Source organism: Sciurus vulgaris (genome assembly GCF_902686455.1).
Source record: "Sciurus vulgaris genome assembly, chromosome: 3".
NCBI lineage: Eukaryota > Metazoa > Chordata > Mammalia > Rodentia > Sciuridae > Sciurus > Sciurus vulgaris.
The window spans coordinates 80,365,183-80,388,242 of NC_136463.1; the positions used below are offsets into that span (position 1 = coordinate 80,365,183).

The following is a 23,060-nucleotide window of genomic DNA, read 5'->3' on the forward strand; positions in this document are numbered from 1 at the left end:
AATGTTCTGTTGATGTGTCATCATTGAGGGAGCACACAGCTCTTTCCTCCTTATGGTAAATTGGTTCTAATTTTAGTTCAGTCTTTTAAATATTGACCTGTGTTTAAATTCATTTGATCTACCTTTAATATTTAAAATTAACATTTGTTTTATTGCTGGAAAACATAAGTAAAACCAGCCTTTAGCATACTTCATAGTCTTGTTTTTTTTTTGTGCCTATTTGGGGTGTTTGGATGTGGGCTGGGCAGACTTCCCCCAGTGCTAGTGGAAAGCCCCCATGTCTTTAGCTAACACAAAACTGACCTTCAGAACCACTGAGAACAAGTCCTACACGCAGTGCTGACTCTGCAGACAAGACTGCAGGATTCAGACTCTTTGTTCCCTGAGAATCCTACCTCTGCTTTCCTTATTATGTCCAGAAATGAAACCAAAACACACTGGAAAACTGAAATAGAACACAATTCTACTGAATTAGTTACCCCATAGTTGACCCATGATGTCTCTGCACAAGTGTAGCACTAAAGCTGATGATCCTTTTCCGAACTTCTAGAGTCCAGACCCCTGAGGGAAGACATGGAGTACGTAGGCCTGGATGCAGGTACCGAGCTCTCAGCTGCTGCTGGGCGTGTAGTTGGGCTAGGCATTGCTAGAGCCGGCTTCTCGACTTCTTGTCGCTTCCTACTTGCCTCCACCCTAGGGGTGACTCTTTAGTCCTTTCACTTTTGGTCTGTCCTGCTCCTGCCAACTCTTCTGCTGGTACTTTCTTCAACGAAGAGAAGCTCTTAAGATGATAAGGGTTGACTCAAACAAACAAACAAAATCAACCAGTCACTCTTTCAACTGTGGCATGACCCTAGGTTGCCCCTCTGTGTTTTGTTTTCCGAAGGCAAAAACACATTACACCATGCTAAGCTAGTTTCTGTCAAAGGCGCACTTACTTGCTTCAGACTCTGCTTTGCTGTTGAACTTGTTTCCCTTTTGATTTTGTTTTAACTTGTACTTTTGCTTTTTTTAGTAGCTAATAACATTCTGCTTTTTTAATTTTTTGAATGTTACTAACTGTTCCCTGTTATCCCTTCCCTTGTTTTTTAATTTGCATAAAGATGGTACTACCACTAAAGCGGAGGGTAAGCGGTTTGTTTCTGTGATTGAGGTGTGTCTCTTTCTCTGGCCCTCTGTTCTCACTGAGTGTTGCCGGTGCCCACTTGTCCTCACCAAGGACTCTGCATGAGATGTTGCACGCTGTTTCCCCTTTCCCCCTTCTTCATTCTGTCTCCCCTTGACTTTACCCTCTTTCTACCTTTCTTGTTTAGTCTTTGTTCGTGTGAATTTTGGCACTGAAGTATGCTGTACATGGTTTTTAACGCTGAGTCTGCACTCTGGGGAGGAGCAGTGATGTCTTGTTGTGTGCTGCTGTCCCTGTGGGCCTGTCTCAGGGTTTATTATTCATAATGTACCACCCTAGCTTTTGTTTCTTTTTATTTTGTGTTTCTGTGTGGGCCTCTCAGGATTTGCCTTTCCTGTTTCGAATATAAATTTTCATGTCAATTATTTGGGTTAAAGGCTGGTAAAAAAAAAAAAAAATTCCACCAGGTGGTATAAAGAAACTTTACAAAATACTTTTCTCTTCCTAAAGATACTACTGAATTATATGATGCCATTTTTTGTGTCTCTGCTCATGGCCCGTTCATTCATTTACTGTCATCCATCTACTCATCAACCATGTATTAAATGCCTGTTCTATAGTACACAACAATGTGGCATGGTGAAAGCTGTGGGTATATCAAAAGCCACTTGATTTTCTTTTTAGTCACTGTCAAGAAGCTCCTTCTGATTCTTTTGCATTGCCTGTTGAATTTTAGATACAGCCATTCTAACCTGTGCAGGCCTCTGATTAGCAGTGTTAGATAAGAGCATCATTTTCCAAAGTCTCTGGATAGAAAAGATATTGCTTCAAAGAATTGAAATTTATAGATGCCTTCTCTGCTTAAGATAGGGACTTTTCTAGATTTGGTGGTGCATGCCTGTAGTCCCAACTACTTCAGAGGCTGAGGCAGGAGGATTGTTTGAATCCAGCAGTTTGAGACCAATCTAGACCACATAGTGAGAGCTTAGCTCAAAAAATAAAGTAGAAGAGTGACTCAGACCTGCCAGACTTCAGGTTGATGACAATTGGAACTAGTTAGTTCATTTTCATATACTATTAAGATACTATAAAGGACTAAGTGTGCAAAGTGAACTGAGTTTTAACTTGATGTGTGAAATTTTCATTTTTAAATCTATATTCTAGTTCCTAGGAAATCAGAAAGCAAAAAGTAGGAATGGCATTTCTTTTTTTTAAAGCTGCACATAGCCTCAAGATAATGTTTCCCAAAGATTACCTGGGTGCTTGCAAAACAAGAAACAGTCTTGGGTGTTTCCTTCTGAAGATGCTGATTAAGTTGGAAGGATTCAGAGAATCTGAACTTCCAACAAGTCTCGCTGTTGATTCTTAGTATTGAACAAGTTTGAGAAAGGAAATGTTTCCTTTGGACATTGAAACCTCTGACCAAATGAGAACCTCATTTGTTCGAGCAAAAGTTTGAGGCTGGGTGTGGTTGTGAAGCTGAGTGATTATTTTCTTCATTTGTTCAGCTGATATGAGTAACTTGCCATTTCTTCTTTCCAAAGAAACAATCCTCCCAGCACTACATTAAAAAAAAAAAAAAAAAAAAATCCAAAGAAACAGTCCTGGGTGCTTCTTCTTCTGGCTGGAAGGCAGTGGAGGAGTAGCATAATATAAGTGGAATGGAAAGCAAAGACATTATATTTTTTTTCCCAGAATGTCCTGACATTTGATGTCTATGCAACAGAATTGCAATCAGCGTGTTATCCAATGCAGTCCTAGGGATTTTTTTTTACCTTTTTTCTTTTTTTCTTAATCAGTTTACCATTCCTGAGTAAGGTCAGAATTGCCCTCTCGATTATTGTGCAAAAGACAGTCTCACTCTGATTCCTCTATTAGGAGGAGAAATAATGGAATGATCTATGGGTCCTTAATGTTTTAGAGAGTGCAGAATCAGATACTAGAGAGTTTTATCAAAGGAGTTGCAGTGAGTGCCCTATTGGTGCTCCAGGACTGCTGGACAGTCCAAATTCTGAGTGATGAGAATAGAACAGAACAGGTGTCCCTGGCCATTCTATTTCCTTGATACTTACAGGCTGTCACTATTACTTTTGTGTAAACTTAGCTGCTGATGCTTAGAAAAGCCATTCACCAATGGTTATTAGGAAAAGAACACAGTAATATCACCTGGGGCCTTACTGGTATGAATTTTCCATCTGCAGTTTTGGAATCATTCTGCCTTTTTTGGTGGGGAGGGGTGCTAGAATTGAACCTTGCACATGGCTAATAAGCAAGTGCTCCAACACTTTGCTGCAGCTGAAGCCCTGGGCCTATAAAATATTTTATTACCCAGAGGCAAGAAGAGATTACCTCATTCAGCAGTATGAGTCAGAGATGATTTTGAATCAGTAGTAGTTGATGCTATAAATGAAAAGTTTGGGCAAAAAAAGAAAGTTAGTAAATAAGTAAAAGTTCAGGCAATACATTTGTATTTTGGGAACTTCATTATAGTGACTGAGGAAAAAAAATACATGTGCTTATATATTTAATGTTGATACAGGATCTTGCTAAGTTGCTCAAGCAGGCTTTGAATTAACAATCCTCCTGCCTCACCCTCCCACGTATCTGGAATTATACATGCATGCCACTGCACCCAGCAAGAAAAAATATACATATATTTTATTATACACATCAAGGAAACTTTCTAACAGTTACAATTTACTAAGATTTTTTAGTTCTTTCCAAAAAGTAAACTTTTGGACAGGAGTTTATTTCTAGGTTATCTTTCAGTGTGTTCAGTAATTTTGGAAATTTGGATGAAGAAAGCACTTGTATTGTCTATTATGTTGCTCATGAGAAAATGTATGAATAGATATTATGGCAAATGAGTGCACTCATTTTTTTAAAAAGCTAAATGCTTAGGAAAAACATATCCATATTTTCCCCAAGATAAATAACTTTAAATGAAAAGTTAAAATGCTGTAATAGACTGGCTGCAGTGGTACATGCTTGTAATCCCAGCGGCTTGGGAGGCTGAGGTAGGAGGATCATGAGTTCAAAGCCAGCCTCAGCAACAATGAGGTGCTAAGCAACTCTGTGAGACCCTGTCTCTAAATAAAATACAGAATAGGGCTGGGGTTGTGACTCAGTGATTGAGTGCTCCTGAGTTCAGTCCTAGTACCCCCCCCAAAAAAAAAAAAATGCCATAATGACCTGTGGGTCTTGACAACTTATTTATAGTTATAGGGGATAATCACATATTATTAAGTAATAGCTTAACTTTTATTGAGTTTAAGTCGTAAATTTATTTATATAAAAAATATATAACTCATCTGCTCTTCAGGAGACAAATCTTACATTTTGGTTCAGTTATATTAACAGTCGGTATTGCTATTTATCCAAGAGCTCTGAAGTTTAAATAACTGGCCTTTTTACACAGTGGGAAAAATGCATATATCTAAATGTAGAAGTAAAAGAGTTATAAGATTGTTTTACATTTATCTTCTTAAAAGTATTAAAGTTTTCTTTGGGGGATGTAGTTATAGGTAGCAAAATTTACAGTTAATCAAGTTTTTAAATTTTGGTTCTTTGAAAACGTCACATTTGAGTTGAGGTTGGTTTAATTGTGTCCCCACGCAATGAACTTAAAAACAAACATATGTATGCCAAGGTGTCCTGATGTAATTAGAATTGAGATTTACTTATAAAGATCTTTTAATTTTTAAAAAACTGTAAATTGGGGATTTGCTGAAATTTTTGAAACAGGGGACAAAAAATGCCCACTGATATGAAGCTATCTCATGGTTTTCCAATTGCCTAGGGTTAACCTGAAGTTAGAGAATCTATGTCTGCAAGTTAAACCTGTTAGCCAGATTTAAGTTCCCTTTTGGAGTCTTTTCTAGAGGAAAGACAGTGTGAGCGATCGGAATCTTTAGTAGCAGTATTAAAAAGCCATGAGATAAGAACACTCATTTATTCCAGGAATGCTGAAGCCTTAGCTCTCCTGTAGTTTTTTTGTTTTCCTTTGGTATCTACTTTTCTCTGGTTGTGTTGGTTCGTTGATGCATCTCTTGTTCTTCCTTCTAGAATTTTTCTTTTGTTGTTGTACAGTTATTTATCTCTTATTTTTATTGCTTTTACTATGCTGACTTTTATTTCTTCTTTCACATTTGTCTTCTTTCTCCTGTCCATATCATTTAATAGATCATAGTATAGAGCTAAAGTATATTTTTACTGATTTTTGCAGTTATTGAGTAGACTTTGTGTTTCCTAGAAACCACAGAGCATTGTATATCATTTCTATAAAACATATTCAGGCACTTAAAGTAATATTATCAGCTCAACAGAGTTGAAACCTAGGAAAAAACACCTCTTTCTATAAAGTACAACACAGCAGAGGTCCTTTAAACTGCATAGCTGTATTCCCAAAACAAGTAAGGATGGTTCACAACCAACAAGAGGATCAAAAACTGGTGTGATGAGCTTAAACTAATTTAAGGTTGCTCCGAGGACATAGTTAGTAATGTGAGCCACTGAGGCAGAAAAGAAACAAGACCTTAGCCTCATCCAAGCTGATATGAAGCCAGGATTGTCTAAGGACCATATAGCCATGAAAGGTGCACTAGTGGGAAAGAAGAAAACTGTCTTCAGATTGCTGTGATATCTGTCTTGCTCTTGTCCTAGACAGAAGGAAAAAAACCAACCTTTCATAATAGTTTGTTACTGAGCTCTATACTCACAACTAAGTTGTGGATTCCATTTTCATTATGTGTGGTGTCTGGGAAGCCCTGGACTAATGAATTAATTGAAAGTGGTTGGCATCTATAGACCCAGAAGAACCTGACAGGAGCAAATGCTGAGCTTCCACAGAGGAAGCCACTCTCAAATCTGACTCTTCAGCATTTGCACAAATAAAAATTAGCCAAATGTGAGCTCGTAGTTCAAAATTACATTCATCACATGAGAGAGCAAAGAAAAAGAATAGAAACAGAATGAATCTCTAAAACTTAAGCATCTGTTATATTGAATATGAAATAACTATATTTAAAATGTTTAAAAGAAAAAAGAAACTTGTATTTCTTAGCAAGTTTAATATATAGAATTTAGTAGGCAAATGATCCTCCCAATTGAGAGCACATTCCTGATTTGGAATAAAAGTTGTGAAGCCACCTGGCTCCAAACCCAGGCAAAAACAGAAGCCTTAGAAGTGATGGCCAAAGCTGGCTTTCACCCTGAATTATTGACCGATCCCTGGGGTTCCTAGACATTTGCTATGATAGACGGCAAATAGACAGAGGTAAACACAGGCCCTTCAGAGACTATATCATCATCAGTGAACAAGACATAAAAACTTTACTAAAAGAGGACAGAGGACAATGGGGAATTTTCCCATGTTAGTTTTGGTACTGGTTGGAGGAGGGAATAATAATGTTCCCCTAAGAATTTACAGCCCTAAGGCACCCTTCTTTCAAGTTCCTGATCAGAATTTATACTGCCTTTATGATCTTAAAAAGCCAAACAGGTAAATCACTTTAAACTAGCTGTGAATTACTTGTTTCTTCATGGACATGAAGAGAAGTAAGCATAGATTGTCTTTGGAGGAATTCAACTTCAAACTAGATCTTAAAGAATTCTCATAAATTTCCCCCCATCAAAGTGATCATTTTGTTGTCTTAGTATTTCAAAAAAATAAAAAGAAATTGTAGAAATCAAGTAATAAGACTGACAGGAAACACCAAGCAGATTTATTGGGGGAGAGGGGTTAGGGGTATGGGGGATTAAACTCAGGGGCATTCAACCACTGAGCCACATCCCCTGCCCCATTTTGTATATTATTTAGAGACGGGGTCTCACCCATTTGCTTAGGGCCTCGCTTGCTGTTGCTGAGGCTGGCTTTGAACTCACGATCTTCCTGTCTCAGCCTCCTGAGCTGCTGGGATTATAGGCATGTGCCGCTACATCTGGCATCCAAGCAGGTTTTGAAAAAGAACAAATTGAACTTATAGAAATGAAAATATAGCAAATGATTAAAATTAAAAACTGAGTAGTTAAATCAAGTAACGGAATTATGAAAACTGAAAACAGTTCATGAATTAGGTAGAAGAAATCGCCCAGTTTATAATACAGGGTTGGAAAATATGGTAGAGGTTAAGTTACATGGAAGACAGTGAAGAAATTTAATGTATTTAATTGATGTGTAAGAAGAAGAAAGAATAAGACAGTGTCCAAAGAAAGAACTGTTGGGAATTTTGCAGAATTGGTGGTAGTTACTAAGCACAAATTCAAGAAATTCAAGAAATCCCAAGCAGAATTTAAAAAAAAAATTCACAAACACATCAGAGTTAAATTAAAAGAGCACCAGAGACAAAAAAAGAGGAAGATACTAGAAGCAATCAGAAGGAAAAAAGAGATACACATAAAATTAGGGATATTGAAATTAGGTTGATGAATTATATCAATGTCCACATCCTGTTTTTTATTTTATGATTGTTTTATAATATGTTAACATTGAGAGAAACTGGAACAATTACACAGGGACTCTTTAATTTCTTACAACTGCATGTGAATCTATATCTCAAAAAGATTTGATTTTGAAAAAAAGGAAATCCTTTAAACTACTCTATTCCCTCAAAACATGATTAATAGAAGCTATGTTTTAAATGATATCACTTTAATCTGTAAGAGTATTACTTAAAACATAGTATTACTTTAAATTAGGCCAAAAGAAGGAAACAAAGGAAAATGAAAAAATCAAGACAAATAGAAAGCATATATATAAACTGGCAAAAATAAGCTCCAGAGAATGAGACTCTTCATTTAAATGAAAAAGATGATTAGACTCTTCTTTTGTTGTTGTTAAAGATCTAACTATATGATACATAAAGGGATAAAGCCAAATTAAAAGACTACAGATGGACTGGGACATATACAGAAGAAAGCTACTGAAGAATTATTAATAGACCAAAAAAGGAAAAAAGCATTATTAAAGAGGATTATTATATACCAATAAAAATTTCAATAACTAATGAAGATAAAAATCTAAATAGATTTTTTATGAACCTAAATCGACTCAAAATGTATTAGTATGTATTTGCAAATTCATCCCTCAAAATGTACAGTTTGAAAAGGTAATACATTCAGTTTAAAACTGAGAAAACTTTTTATTCATTCATCTTTCATGAAGAAAAAAAAAAAAACTCAGAAAATATAAATTATAAAGGTTAAAGTTTCCCAGTTAAAAGTTTCCCCAGTCTTTGTCCTTCATTTGCCTGCTTTCCACCTCTTTCCCTAGGCTACAGCGTGGTATCCCTTGTCTACATTTCCTTGTTACCTAAAGTTTCTTTGAATATAATAGCAAATATTAAAAAAAAAATGTTTTCTCCCTTTTTTAATACAGAAAGGGCAGTGTTGTTATACACACTATTCTGCATCTTGTTTATTTTCACTTATTAGTTGTTAAGGTCTATCCATGTTGGATCAGGATGTCCTCGTTCTTTGTTACTGTTGTATTATATCCCACTATATGAACAAACTTTATTTAACCTAGGTGGACATTTGGGTTGTTTCTGGTGTTTTGCTGTCACAAACACTGCTGCCAGGATTAACCTTATATACACTACTTTGCATGTGGGTAAATTACCCAAAGAGCAGTTGATAAGTCAGAAGTATATGTGTACTTTTGTGATAGCTGTTGCCAAGTATTTCTCCATAGGGGATGTTTTAATGTTCACTCCCATCAGTGTGGAATATCCGGTTCTCCACATGCCAGAATGTTAACAAATTCTAGATTTTTTTTGCCAATCTGGTAGGTGATAATTGACATTCTTAATGGCATTTTAAGTTTTTTTCTTATTGCAGTAAATCAGTACTTTTTCATACATTTACAGCCATTTTTGTTTTTTAACTCTCTCTTCCTGGTCTTGGCTCATTTTTCTTTGGCAGTGGTGTGCTAGAGTTTGGCTTATAGCAGTTCACAAGAACCAGTTGTTAGATTTTTAGGAATTTTGTAAGCTGACAAAAGTTACATTCCATAGTCTCAAATGGACCATGGCAGAAATAGTTGCACCATGGTAATTGGAAAACATTACAAATCAATAAGACATAGGACATCCCTCCACTTATTCTTAAACATTTACCAGCATGCTACTGGTTGTTGGACTTCTTATTGATTCCTAGGAGCCCTTTATGTATTATGGAAATTAGCCCTTTGTGATACAAATTGCAAATAATTTTTCCTAGTTTCACTTCTGAATTTGCTCATAGTTTTCTTTTTGTCATACTTAGGTTTTAAAAATAATATTAAGTAATTTATTGATTTCTTGTTTTTTTGTTTTTTTGTTTTTCCCTCTCCTCCTCCCACCCCCCAACTCTCTGGCCATTGGAGATTAAACCGAGGACTTCACACATGCAAGTGCTCTACCACTGAGTTACATCTTCAGTCCCTCAATCTTTTTTTCTACTTTCAGATGATAGAAAGTTTTCCACTGAGTTACAATGGAGTATTTCTGTGTGTCCTTTTAGAGCATTTATGGTTTCAAAAATTTCACATTTTTAAATTTTTTAGTTTTAGATGGACACAATACCTTTATTTAATTTATTTTTATGCGGTGCCGAGAATCAAACCCAGTGCCTCACACATGCTAAGCAAGCATTGAGCTACAACCCCAGCCCTCACATTTTAAACTTAGGTCCATTTGCTGTTTTTAGTGATACAAAGTGTGAAATATGGATCCCACTAATTTTTCTAGAGCAAAACATTAGCAAATGAAATTCATAGTATATTTTTTTAATGTAGCACAATGTGTTGAACTCCTATCAGTTCTTGTGGGATGAGCAAAACAAAGGTTAGAGGGAAATTCATAGCCTTAAGTTTATATTATAAGACTAACTTAGGAGTTGGTTTTCGGTTTATTAGAAAAACAAACAAAGCCAATCCAAAGAAGAATAGGAAGGAAATAATGAGGATAAGAATACAAACTGATAAAATAGAAAATAAACACTCAGTAGAGAGGATTGAGAAATGTAAAATTTGGTTCTTTGAAAACCAAAGACCTTGGAAAATAGACAGACCTTGGAAAGCTCAATTGAAATAGAAAAAAAGGTACAAATTAACTATGAAGATAATGTAATTGAAAATGTGGATCAACAGGAGACAACTTATGTTGACATGTTAAAGATTAATCGTAGACAAATTTCTGAAAAACCCAAAACTGTTTTATTAAGAAGACAAAAATAACTTGAGTAGTTGTAAGGCTCCTCATTAAGTAATTTAATCTGTTAAATCTCTAGCACTTACCCTGCATCTCTCTAAAAAGAAATGGGGAGAGGAGAAGAGAGGCAGAGATTGTGTAGCAGGTACCAAAATATAGCCAAACGAGAGGAAATAGTTTTAGTGTTCTACAGCACAATAAGGAGACTATAGTTGAGCAATTTTATTATATGTTTTATAAAGACCTAGAGGAGTTCAAAGTTTCCCATTGTGAAGAAATGATTAATGTTTAATTAGAAAGAAATACTAGTTACCTTGGTTTGATCATTATACATTGTATGCATGTATCAAGTTATCACTCCATAAATATGTACAGTTAAGTGTTAAATTTAAAAAAAAAAGGACAACTACCATGCTCAGATGGTTATGCATACAAGTTGTGTCAGGTATTAAAACATTCCAATTTTAACACAAAGAGCAGAAAAGGAGAGAATTCCTCTCACTGATTTAACCTTAGTGCAGTGCACATGTTCTTTGTGTGGTGTGTATGTCACGATCACATAGGTATATCCCAGCTTTAAAGTTTTAAAAAGTGTTGATACAGTTCACATTTAGGAGAAAAGCTCCTTATTTCAGAAGATGCAAACAGAGCATCAAAAATTTCAGTGAACATTTATAACAAAAGTTTTTAGCAACTGGCATAGAAATGAATTTTCTTAATCTGTTGAGATATTATACATACTGTGACATTCCAGATTTTTTTATTTCATACCACTGGGGCAGTCTACCAACCCAGCAATATCCCCAGCACTGTCTCCCCCCCACACCCCACTTTCTTTGTTTTTCTTTTCCTTTTTGAGACAGGATCAAGCTCTCACCGAGTCACTGAGATTGGCCTCAAATTTGCAATCCTCCTGCCTCAGCCTCTCCAGTCACTGGCATTATAGGCGTGTGCCACCATGCCTGGGTCAGAATTTGTTTTAAATCTGGTTTTGAGTCACAATGCCTGCCTACACTCACTGTTTCTGTTTAACATTGTGTTACATTACTAAGACAAGCCTGGTCAAGGCAAAGAAGTGAAAATAAATGGTTTGAAGGGAAGCAGTTGGTTTCTTATTTGTAGATAATATTCTGTTTAGATACCTTCAAATAGTCTGTATACAAATTAGTGGAATTAGTAAAATTTTAATAGAGTTCCTAGGGTTAAGATCAAAATATAATGATTAATTATATTCTTCTATATCAGTAATAGTTAGAAAATATAGGGGCTGGGGAGATAGCTCAGTTGGTAGAGTGCTTGCCTTGTAAGCACAAGGCCCTGAGTTTGATCCCCAGCACCCAAAAGAAAAAGAAAAAGAAAATACAATTTAATAGAATATACTCTGTAGAATAAAGTAATAAAACACCTGTGATAAGTCTATAAAAATTGAGTCAGACCTTCAGAAAAGGTGACAAAGAGTAACATTGTAAATCAATAAGAAAAGAGTTAAGTAAACTTACTTTGAGGGTTGGTTAGTGATATAGAGAAAAATTCCCTTAGTGTCCTCACAAATACAATGTTGAGCAAAGCAGTGCATTTCAGAGAAAAATATGACTGGTATTATAATTTAAAATTTTAGTTATGCAAAGCAGTGCCATGTAATTTCTTGGTTTTAGAAGTATATTTACAAAAGAAAAAAAAGAAATGCAAGGAAATGTTGAACACCAGGTTTGTTTAGGATCATGTCACCGAATTTTGGAGGAAGACAGAAGATTCAAGGAGGTAGCAAAGAAGGATTTTGTTTTTTAAGTCAAATGGGCATGTTCAAGATGTTAAAAATCTCGTAATTTAAAACAAGAAATTAGATCCAGTAATTTCTCCATGTTCATTTTGTCTTCTTGACTGCTTTGGTGATTTAGGAGAATCAAAGGACTTCACTCATAGGCCCCCTGACCTGGCAAGCACAGGTGTCTAATCCAGTCATGTGACATAAACAAATCATCTTTGTTTCTCAGTTTCTTCATCTTAAAATGGCAACAATTTCTTCTTAGGTTGTGAAGTTTCTGAGTTGAAGTATGTAATTTCTAATAGGGTAAACAATATAACTTTTAATTACTTTTAATTTTTGTGTAGATTCTAGAACTTCTATATGTCTTTCCTTAAATTTCTACCATAAGTCATTGATTTCAGGGTTTTGTTTTGTTTTTTTAAATGTTGTGCTTTCTTTATTGTTCCTTACCTCTCTTTCTTGAACCTTCTTCAGCCCTTAGGATGTTTTTCTGCATTCCTTTTCTGCAAGCTTTGCCAGATGCTGGGGTACATGAAACTTTGAACAATATAAAAAGCCAGAAGAAGTTCAAATTGGTTCCTGTTTTCCCTGTCAGATCCAGTTGTGATTGGATTATGGCAGGAGAGGCTTTTTGTGCTCCCTTGAAATCAGAGAAGCCTGTGGAGAACTTTTAAAAAACTGTCATCCCTGATCATCCTGGTGTAGTCACATGTACATATAGTATCAAATCTCACCTCGGGTGGGGGGACCTGGCTAAAAAAGCCCCTGCTTTCCACATAGTTGACTCCATCAGTGCTCGTGATGTAAGTTCTTTACTCAAATAGGTCACACTTGCTGAAAATGTTATGGAAACATGTTTTTGCTGTGTCCTCCAGGTCGCATCCGCACAAGACGGCAAAGCTCTGGGAGTGCCACAAATGTTGCTTCTACACCTTCTGACAGTCGGGGCCGCAGTCGTGCTAAAGTGGTTTCACAGTCTCAGCGTAAGAAGTGTATTTTATACTCTTGATTACCTTAGTTTTTCATTCAACAGCCTGTTTTGCAGTTGAGCAGTTCACAGTATTTGTACTGACTTCAAGGGAAAGATGCATTTTTGTGGCTCTAAGATACTATGAGTAGACACGTTATTTGTTGGTAAGCTTACTAGATGAATTATTCCAATCATACTCTGATCTCCTTTCCAGGTGACTTAAACTTTGTGTCGTTTAAGCCTTAAAGTATACTTTCTCCCCATTCTGAAGTCTCTCAAATTGAAACCTGTCTGTTCTGTGACCCATTTTTGTTATTGACAAGGAACCCTTCTGATATAATGTTAGAGAAGAACCTGGACAGAAACTATGAATGCCGAGTTTTTTCCAGGGGTAAATAAGTAAATCCATTAAACGCTCCCCTTTTAACCCTCTGTGCTAACATTTATAGCCTGCACCTGTCTTCTCACCAGTGTGGGCTCTTGCTTTGCCTAGCTTTGCCCCTGCTCACTTCCATGATCGCTTTTATGTATATGTGAAATCAGTTCACTTGTTAGCCTCAGCTAGGAAGGCAGTGTAGCTGGAATGGATTTATTCGAATCAGTGTTAGGATCTAACCTTACCCTCTCACTTTCCTGTTCCACATTAGGTGTGAGTGGCCTGCTGCCTCTATGCCCAAAGAGCAGTGCCTTTAGGCAAGGAGAGTGTGGGGAAAAAGGGTCTTCCTGTCCTCAGGAGATGGACACTTTCACATTCCCTCTGCTTGGTTCCATTGGCTGACATCTTGTACCCCAGGAACTGTCCAGCTCTTGTGGAGCACTCACTGTAGCCAGACCTTGGATCTTGCTTAGTATTGAGAATGCCTATTATAATTCCTTAAATTTAGATTCTTTTCCATGTCCCTTTTGGCAACTGTAGTCCTCATGTTAAAAAGGTTACATCTTTCTGCAAAGAATAGTGGAAGGTCAGTCATATTGCTGCCTCTGGTGAGGCTACAGAATCTTCCTGATATCTGTGGTAGAGTGCAGCATAATGTGCAACAAGCACTTGCTTCAGTGTCACACAAACATGTTTCCTTTATGTCCTGGCTCATGTGATGTTGGATGAATCTTTTAACTTGGTGAACCCTTGTTTCACTGTATATAAATGGAACAGTAACAAAGCCCACCCACATGGGGCATTCATGAGGATTTATTAAGAAATATGAAGCCAGCGTGTGATGGAAAGCCAGGAAACAGAAACAGGCATTAGAGCTCAAATGACTTCATATCTGCAAGGCTCCCTTTCTAATCACTTTCAATGACCACTAGGAGGCTTAGGAAAGATGTCTAGGGATGGATTTCTACAATGAGGAATACTATAAGGCTAGATAGACTATATTAAGCCAAGAACACCTTACTTACTGTAGAACTTCCCTGGGTTTTCCATTCAGATCTGGATGTAGGTGTAGCCCAGAAGCTTCTGCCTTGGTGGCTGCACCCCAGTTCATTCTTGGGTTGAATTCTTGTGATTCCTGGAAACTCAGAGGATCTAATGCTCTAGCTATGCCCTCATAAACATTGGTTAGGTCTTACTGTGAAGAATTCTTCTTGATCAAAAATGTTCAAATCTTGGATTGTAGGTCAATATAAAGAAATTTAGTTCAAGAAAAACATCTCGACCTTTAACTGTGCAGTGTTATTTCCTTTTGTGGAGATGAGGGTTGAACAGTATTATGCATAATCTTTTAGTCTGGTATTTATTGGCACTAGCTTTTGCAGAATTCTCACCTCAGCTAAGTTGGCTCTGTGTCCCTCCCTCTCTAATATAGGTTAACTTGTGCTTTGGAGGTGGTGAAGATCAAAATTCAGCGGGGTGGTAGAGCTTTTTAATTCTGCAGACTTATCAACATACTGAAGCTGGCTCTGGAGCTCCACTTTAAATCTCTTTACCTTTATTTTACTTGCCAGACTGACCCACAGAAAGGGAGACCAACAAAGAGCAGCACATGGTTAAGCCTGCACCTTAAGCCTATGCATATACATTAAATATTTTTAGCAATTATTTTAATAAGAAGTCAATATAAACGCACATACATATATAGTACATATGTATGTGAAACAAATAGCATTCATAGTCCCTGTTTAATACTAAGTAGATTTTATTAATATTAGACTTAGAACCCTTAATAATTGGCATATTTTAAATATTTGTGGATTAAGGAAAGTCATAGGGCATTCAGGTGAAATTAGTCAATATCAATTTCAGTCATTGATGCATGTCGAGCACTTAATCTGTTGAAGATGATAGTGATACACAAATGAGTAAATTATGCACACTTCCCTCCTGTTGCTTAGAACTGGAGACATGTGCTGTGGGAGGGCAAGATGCTGGTTGTGGTCTTCTCCACATCTCTTGAGCCTGACACTGTGCCTGGCACTTTGTAGATTCACATTTTATGAGCAGACATGAAGTAATGCTAATATAATGTGATGAGTATAAAGTAAACATGTATATTAAGTAGATGAGGAGGAACTCGTCCCAGGAAAAATAACTATTTTTGCTAAAGTGTTTGTTGATGAGACATTTGTGTTGTGTTGCATGCTGACCTGCTGTATTGTGTTATTGTCTTTTAATCCACTTTTGCCTGTCCTTTGGTCTGCTCTCATAATCAAGGATCCAGATCTGCTAATCCTGCTGGTGGTAAGCCATATCTCTTCTTGCCTTTTTTGTTTTTTTACATTCTGCCTTACCTCATATTCTTTGCACAATATTAATTTTTCTTTATTATGAGCTTAATCTTCTGCTTTTTTCTGTATGTTCAAATACTAAAGTTTGAAATGGATTTCTTTTCCTCTTTTACATAACTTAGCAGTTTATTTGTATGCTCAAATTTTATAGACAAAATTAATAGGTCCTGAGACAGTCAGTTCTTCATGGTAATGTGTATTACTGATTTTTATCATTTTCACTTTAAATTGTAGTCAAATTGTTTTAAAGTATTATTTTTTTTTGAGTAGTCACCCAAGTGATTCATTTGAATAATGATAGTTTTACTAAATGTAATATAAATTTTTTGAAGTATATATTTTAATATATTTTTAAAAATCTATATTGTACGTTGTCTGTGTATAAAATTTCTAGGTAAGTATTGTTTCAAAGGTTTTTTTTTCCTCTGGGCCATTCCGTTTTGGTATATAATAATGTATGTTTTGCATTTTAGAATTTTATTACTTTTTCTACCTAAGGACATGATCTAAGTTAATGATCATTAGGATGTACATTGGTATAATGCTTGACAGAAAATTTTGTCCCACAGGAAATAATAATATAAGTATTTAGCTACTTAGCTATTAATAAAACTTACCAGCCATGTTGCTTCTAATTTCCAGTTTCATTGCATATTTTTCAGGAAATATGATCTACGTGATTTCTACTTTAACAGATTTTGTTTTCTTTCTCTTTTTTCCTGAGATTTGTCTTGAAGCTTAGTGTGCAGTTAGTTTTCATAATATTCGTGTCTGGAAAGGTGAAAGAAATATGTGTTTTATCTGCTGGGATAACTGTAGGAGGGGTGTGTGTGTGTGTATGTGTGTGTGTACAGTTGTAGGTTGCTTAAGGATGAGGATACATTCTGAGCATTGCATTGTTAGGTGATTTTGTTGTGTGAGAACATCATTGAGTGTGCTTATACAAACTGAGATGGCAACATCACTGGGCCACGTAATCTTGTGGGACTGCTGCTGTGATCTGTCATTGACCAAAACATGTACACACACACACACACACAAACACAAAAGCAATTATGTCTGCTTGCTATGTCAGTTTCTCTGAGAGGGTTATTAGACTTTCTTGAGGTTTTTAGTAATTATGAATTTTCCTGTTTTTCCCTATATTTTTATCTTTTACGTTTTATATTTCAAAGCTATATTGTTTGGAGCATAAAAGCTTGAGGTTTTGATCTTCATAGACAGTTTTTTTTAAATCAGTAGTAAGTATCCTTCTTTGTCCTTTTGAAATACTGTATTTTATTCTGTTTTTCTTAGGTATGTTAGTTATTTGACTCTTTAAAAAAACAGCATTTTTTTTTTGTTTGTCTGTTTTTTCCCCTTTTTTAAAATTAGTTTAAGAACCCCTGTCTTTTAGTAGATGAATTTAGTCTAGCCACCTTTTTTATGATTACTGAAATGTTTGTGAATGTTTTCAAAACTGCGGTTCTAGTTGTTTCTCCTCCTTTTTTCCTCTTCCATTTGTTAGATTAATGGCATTTTTTAATGCATTTTCTCTAATTAGTGCTTAAGAAATTTCTGTTATAGTTATGTTTCTGCTCTTCCGGTAGTTACACTTAAGTTTTTTTAACACTTTTTTTTTTTTTTTTGCGGTGCTAGGGATTGAACCCAGGGCATTATGCTTGCAAGGTAATCAATCACTCTACCAACTGAGCTATATCCTCAGCCCTTTAACACATTCTGATAGAATAAAACCCAAATGATAGGGTCCAAGGATGTAGTTCAGTGGTAGAGTATTTACTCAACTTGTGCAAGTTCCTGGGTTCCACCCCCAGTATTGCAAAAAAAAAAAATAATTAAAATAATCACCTTCGTGGTTATTTATAGAGATTTACTGTGGAACAAGGAGGTGACTGTTGGTATCCAGAATACAGTTTTTGAGTCAGAAATTGTGCAACTTTATAGAACTCTACCAGTAACTCTTGTAAGCATGAGTGTGTTCTTTTTATGATACTCAATTTTTTGTATGTGTGCATACATTTTTATAAAACATTTACTACCACACCAGCTAAAAAGCTATTTGATATAAAATTCTTTTAATATTTAGTCCAAATTAGTGTGTAAAAACTTGATTTTTAAATTATTTTAATTTATTAGTCAATTTACATTCATCATTCATTTTTGTTTTGCTTCATTTTTAGCTGGCAGCCGGTCAAGTTCCCCAGGGAAATTGTTGGGAAGTGGCTATGGTGGACTTACTGGGGGTTCCTCGAGAGGCCCACCTGTGACACCATCTTCAGAAAAACGAAGCAAGATTCCTAGGAGTCAGGGGTGTAGCCGAGAAACAAGTCCAAACCGAATAGGATTAGGTAAGGATCCTCAAAGACCTTGGGACAGTGTTCCCAGTTTGGTCACAATTTTTATTGTAATCTAATGACTGTGTCTAATGTAGGAAATAGACATCTGCTTTTTAACTAAGATTATTACTTTGGCTGTATTGAAAAGACATTTTGATTTGTGCTTTATCCAGGTTATGGCGCACTGAAGTGTCAAAACCCAAAAACTCTATGGCCTTAACTGTTCAAATTGATGTGAAAGAATTACATCATTATAGGTTTTTTGTGTTTTATGTCATTTTGGAAAGCATTGGAATTGGGGAAGTATGCAGAGGTTTTCCCTCATAATTAGAAACAATGTGAGTTTTCATTTTCTTTTCGCTAATTCACACTAAATAACCATTGACCTATATTAATTTTCTAAACCAATTTATAGGTTCCCCATTTATTTTGCTTTTGATCTTTAATTTGGTGAAACTTATGGTCAAAGATAGTAATAATTACTGTAGACATAAATTTGTTGAAACATAAAAACTAGGAATTGATAAATAATGTTTATTTTTGTGTTATAGTATTTAGTTTATTGTATATGGAATAATATGAATTACTCTTGGCACTTAAAGACCTTTTCTTTTATTAGAATCTAATTTCTGTGCTACATTTTTATATAATAATTAGAAGTCTTGTAATAGAACACAAAAATTTAGATTTATACTTTTTATTGTATTAATATCTGCTGCCTGAAGTAAAAATCTGTTATTGTAAAATTAGAATATACTATCCTTAAGTCCTGTTAGCTTATCTTTCACATTTACTCATTTATCTTCTCAGTAATTTTGACTTGAATATTTACTGTGATGTACTGGGCACTTTGTTAGATCTGATAACAAGAAGATAAATGAAATAGATTTAGATTCTGACTGGAGTCTTTGTTATATATTGGGGAGAGATGGAATGGCAAAGATTATGACAATTTATTCTGGGACCATAAAAAAGGGATGCCTCAGCCTTTGTCTACCCCAGACCTCCTAGTTTTCCTGGTAAGAGAGGCTTCCAGAACAAGTCCTATCGTGAAGTACAAGATTAACTGGGTGGGAAGATAGGGGAAAGATGTTCTAGAGGGAGAGGCAAAAGTAGGAGAGTCAGGCAGAAGGAAACCCTGAGCAATTCGTTTGGCTGTGGCCAAGGGGTATGGAAGGTGGAGGGCAGAGAGACTGATAGGGTTCAGCTCAGAAAAATCCTTGAAGGTCTTCTGAGCTATAGGAAGGCAGGGGCAGATATCAAGAATGGGTAGAGTTTGGTTTGAAATCCTATTTCCAAGCAAGGCAAAAGTATTTAATGGTTTCTTTAATTCTCCATGGTGCTGACTTCTGTGGGCATCCCAGAGCATTGTCTCTGAGCTGACAACTTTGGCTATTGATGTGGCTGCAAAAAGAAAAAGGATTTAAACTGGCATATCTAAATTTCTCATCTGATGATGCAATATATCAGTTATTATTATTTTCTAAAAATTTTTTTCTGTTTAGGAATTTTTCTTTTTATACTTATTAAAGATGCTGTTTTTACTTTCTTCTTGAAATTAGGAAGTAATTTATCTTCTCTTATCTAACATAAATCTAAGACCTGATGATATTGCAAGGTCTTACTATGAAGTTATGTTGTGAATAGTTGAAAAGATAACATTTTGTAAGCTCTTAAAAGCAATATTAAACATCAGTAGAACTAAAAGGGAGCTTGTTCTTTTCCACAGAACTCTTACTTAAAGTATTTAAGTTTTGAAGAAAGTTGTTTCCTTGATGCTCATTAAAGGGATTAGTGATGAATGAAACTTTTAGGTCATATGTAGAGTTCTGGTTAAAGAAGATATTTTAGTTAAATTACTTCACATTGAGAATACACATGTATAAAGAAATATCTGAACAAAATATATCTTTCCACTTATTCCTATAGTTCTCCTTAAAGATTTCATTTCATAGGATAGTAGATATATTACTTTTTCAGCAATACATTGCTTATCTTTTTTAAAATTTAAATTTTTTTTAATTTTAAAATTTTATTTGTTCTAATTAGTTGTACTAGATTGTTTACCTTTATGATCATTTAGTATATACTGGATATATATGTGCGCGTATCTAAACTTTTGGTTCATTGTATTGCAGTTTTAAATACAAATACTCAGAGTTATCTTTTAAGAATATTTTTTACAATCTCCAAACTGATTGATTCAATAATTTGATGATATCTAAACTAGCTTAGAATTGCAATGATAATGAATTCTAGTTCTCTACAAATTATGTTTGGTTCAATTGTGCCTTTTTGCTTGAAATTAAATTTCTTAACTAAATTTTTTTTCCTCATTTGTTTTAAAACTGATGCCAAGTTTGTTCTTTGACATTTAAGATTTCTTAAACAAAACAACATGTAATTCCTGTTGGATAACAAAGAAACAAAATAAATCCCTCTTTTTTCTTTTTACTTGGTGGATTATTTCCTCATAAGCTACCTAACCAAATGGGGAAATACATTTGTAAATAGTTTCATTTTGTGTTTTAAAGAAAGTGAAGACTTTACAGATAATGAAGTCACATGAATAGCCAGCACCTATAGTGATTTTATCTGGTTGCTTACCTTTGTTTCCTGTTTATCTATTGAAAAGGCTATAAAAGGAACACTTGACATTTTTATAGCTTACATTCTGTGGATATTTATTTAAAATGTTCTAAGATTTTTCTGATTAAAAATATCTTAGGGGCTAGGGAGATAGCTCAGTGGGAAGAGTGCTTGCCTTGTAAGCACAAGGCCATGGGTTCAATCCCCAGCACCAAAAAAAAAAAAACAAAAAACAACAACAACAACAACAAAAAAAAAAACTTAGAAGAATTCAAAAATAATTCATTTCAATATATTCATTTCAATTATTGTGAAATCAGACAATTGTGACATAAAAATGTCTAGACCTTGAGATGTTTCATGTCTTAAACTTCTGTTACTTTTCATTAATCCTTTTATACTTCTGCTTTGTGTATGAGTTCTTGTTGGATCCTTCTTTAAAAGCCAAAAGTCAGAATTACCATTAAAACACTGAGAAGATAGGAAATACTGCTTTTAGGAATTTCAAGTGGCAAGTATACTGTCCTTGTCTCATCCTCTTATCCCTTTTCCATATTTTATTCTAACATAGAGTGTTCAGTTTAGATACTTATTAAAAACAAGGTGATTTGGTCTTTTTTTTTAAGTTTTGGCCACTTTATTAATGAGTGTATAAAAGCCATTTATTTATATATTTATTTTAAATCCTCCTTATAGATTATTAGGCTCTGGAAATAGTTGTAAGTGAGTGGATGTTTTTCCTCTTGTGATTTAAAACATCCAACATTCAAGCAATTGATATCACTGCCAGATGTACCTTAATGAGGTTTGGGGCAACTGTGGGCAGACTTTCACAAATTATAAACAGAATTCTCCACGCTAGTACAAGCCATATGTCAAAGGAGCCTGTCAACCCAAGTGGTTGGGTAAGCCTGGGTGTGAGGTAACAGGAGAGTGAGCCTTGTTAAGTTTATGTATGCAGTTATTTCAGATAACGTCTGTTTATCCCTATTAATTCTTTACAGTCTTCACAAAGCAAACTCACGCCAGAGTGAGTGAAGGTAGGGTAGAGTATCAGGAAATGACAACCAGTCAAGTAGCTTCTCAAGGCTTCTCAGCATTTGAGGGAGAGAACTTTTATTTCCCATTGTTGTAGCATATACATGAACTCAAGGAAGGCGTTGGGGCCTGGGCAAAAATCAGAAGTTATCAGGCTTGTTAAGAAATGCTCAACTAAGCATGCTTTTACAATGAAAACTATGAATACTGGTTTGTTTGTTTGTTTAATTTTTTGGTTTTAGTTGGATAGACACAATACCTTTATTTTATTTATTTATATGTGGGGCTGAGTATCAAACCCAGTGCTACACACATGCAAGGCAAGTGCTCTACCATTGAGCTACAACCCCAGCCCCTGGGTACTGTTTATTTCCTTTTGATTATCTGTTTGGAGTGGATGGTAGTTGAAGACAAGATTTTCATATATGGCATTCAGCACAAAACTCAAAAGTATATATGTATATGCATTGTCTCATAGTTGTCTTTTGTTAAATGATGGGATTCTTTCTCATCTTATTTTTATAAGGGGAAGCTGAGATTTAGAGAGGACAAGTGGCTGGACCAGTAAGTTAGCTTGGACCTGAAGAGGTCTCTTCATGATTCAGATATGGCATTGGTCCTTAGGATATTGCTTTGTACATTCTAGGAAACTTCTCTGTATTGGTGAGGTTGGTAGTTGCTTTAGTTTTTTAAGGGTTTAATTTGACACCTACAGCTTTTGCCTCCTTGCAGGAGCTATTTAGAGTGTAATCAAGAATGCTGATTAAATAGTCACTATTACATGGAGTGAAAATTCAGTGTTCCAGTGTTCCATGTCACTGACAAAACTGAGGAAAGTTTAGGGATTTCCAGTGAAGCTCCAGTGACACCCTGTTTGCCTGATGGCTCAGATTGCATTCCTGTGCCAGACCTTTCCTTGTCTGGAAAGCACTAAGCATTTGGACATCATTTATAAGCCTGCAGGGTCTATTTCAACCACAGCACTGAGCAACTGAGCACAGGAGGAATTTGACTTCATTTTTCACTTCCATATCCTTCTTGCATATCCTTCAAAAAACTTCAGGGAATTTCATGATTCTGGTTAGTAAGATGTTCTTCTTATAGTTTATACAATATATCTTTGCTCTAAAATAATAGCATGTATTCATTGTTGTATAGATAATGTATTTGTTTTTATATCAGTGGATCAAGTTTATGGATTCTAAAACCTCTAGGAAAGTCATTTTTGTCCATTCTAGAAGTAATAGATCTAGATGGAAATATATAGTGTCCCCTTCAACTGTTTGGTTAGGCATTCCACCAACACACATTCAGTATG

General features: G+C 35.4%; 1 protein-coding gene across 17 annotated transcripts in view; it reads left to right on the forward strand.

Annotated features, from left to right (window-relative positions):
* The window catches only part of CLASP1 (cytoplasmic linker associated protein 1), a 268,066-nt gene that overhangs the window by 166,210 nt on the left and 78,796 nt on the right, over positions 1-23,060 (forward strand). For 10 of the 17 annotated variants that reach the window (XM_079132151.1, XM_079132145.1, XM_079132141.1 and 7 more), the window contains exons 20-22: positions 551-598; positions 12,958-13,065; positions 17,960-18,127. In XM_079132151.1, the coding sequence (XP_078988277.1) occupies positions 551-598; positions 12,958-13,065; positions 17,960-18,127 (324 nt within the window). The remainder of the gene's footprint in view (positions 1-550; positions 599-12,957; positions 13,066-17,959; positions 18,128-23,060) is intronic. The other 7 variants (XM_079132153.1, XM_079132146.1, XM_079132147.1 and 4 more) reach the window with 1 other exon arrangement.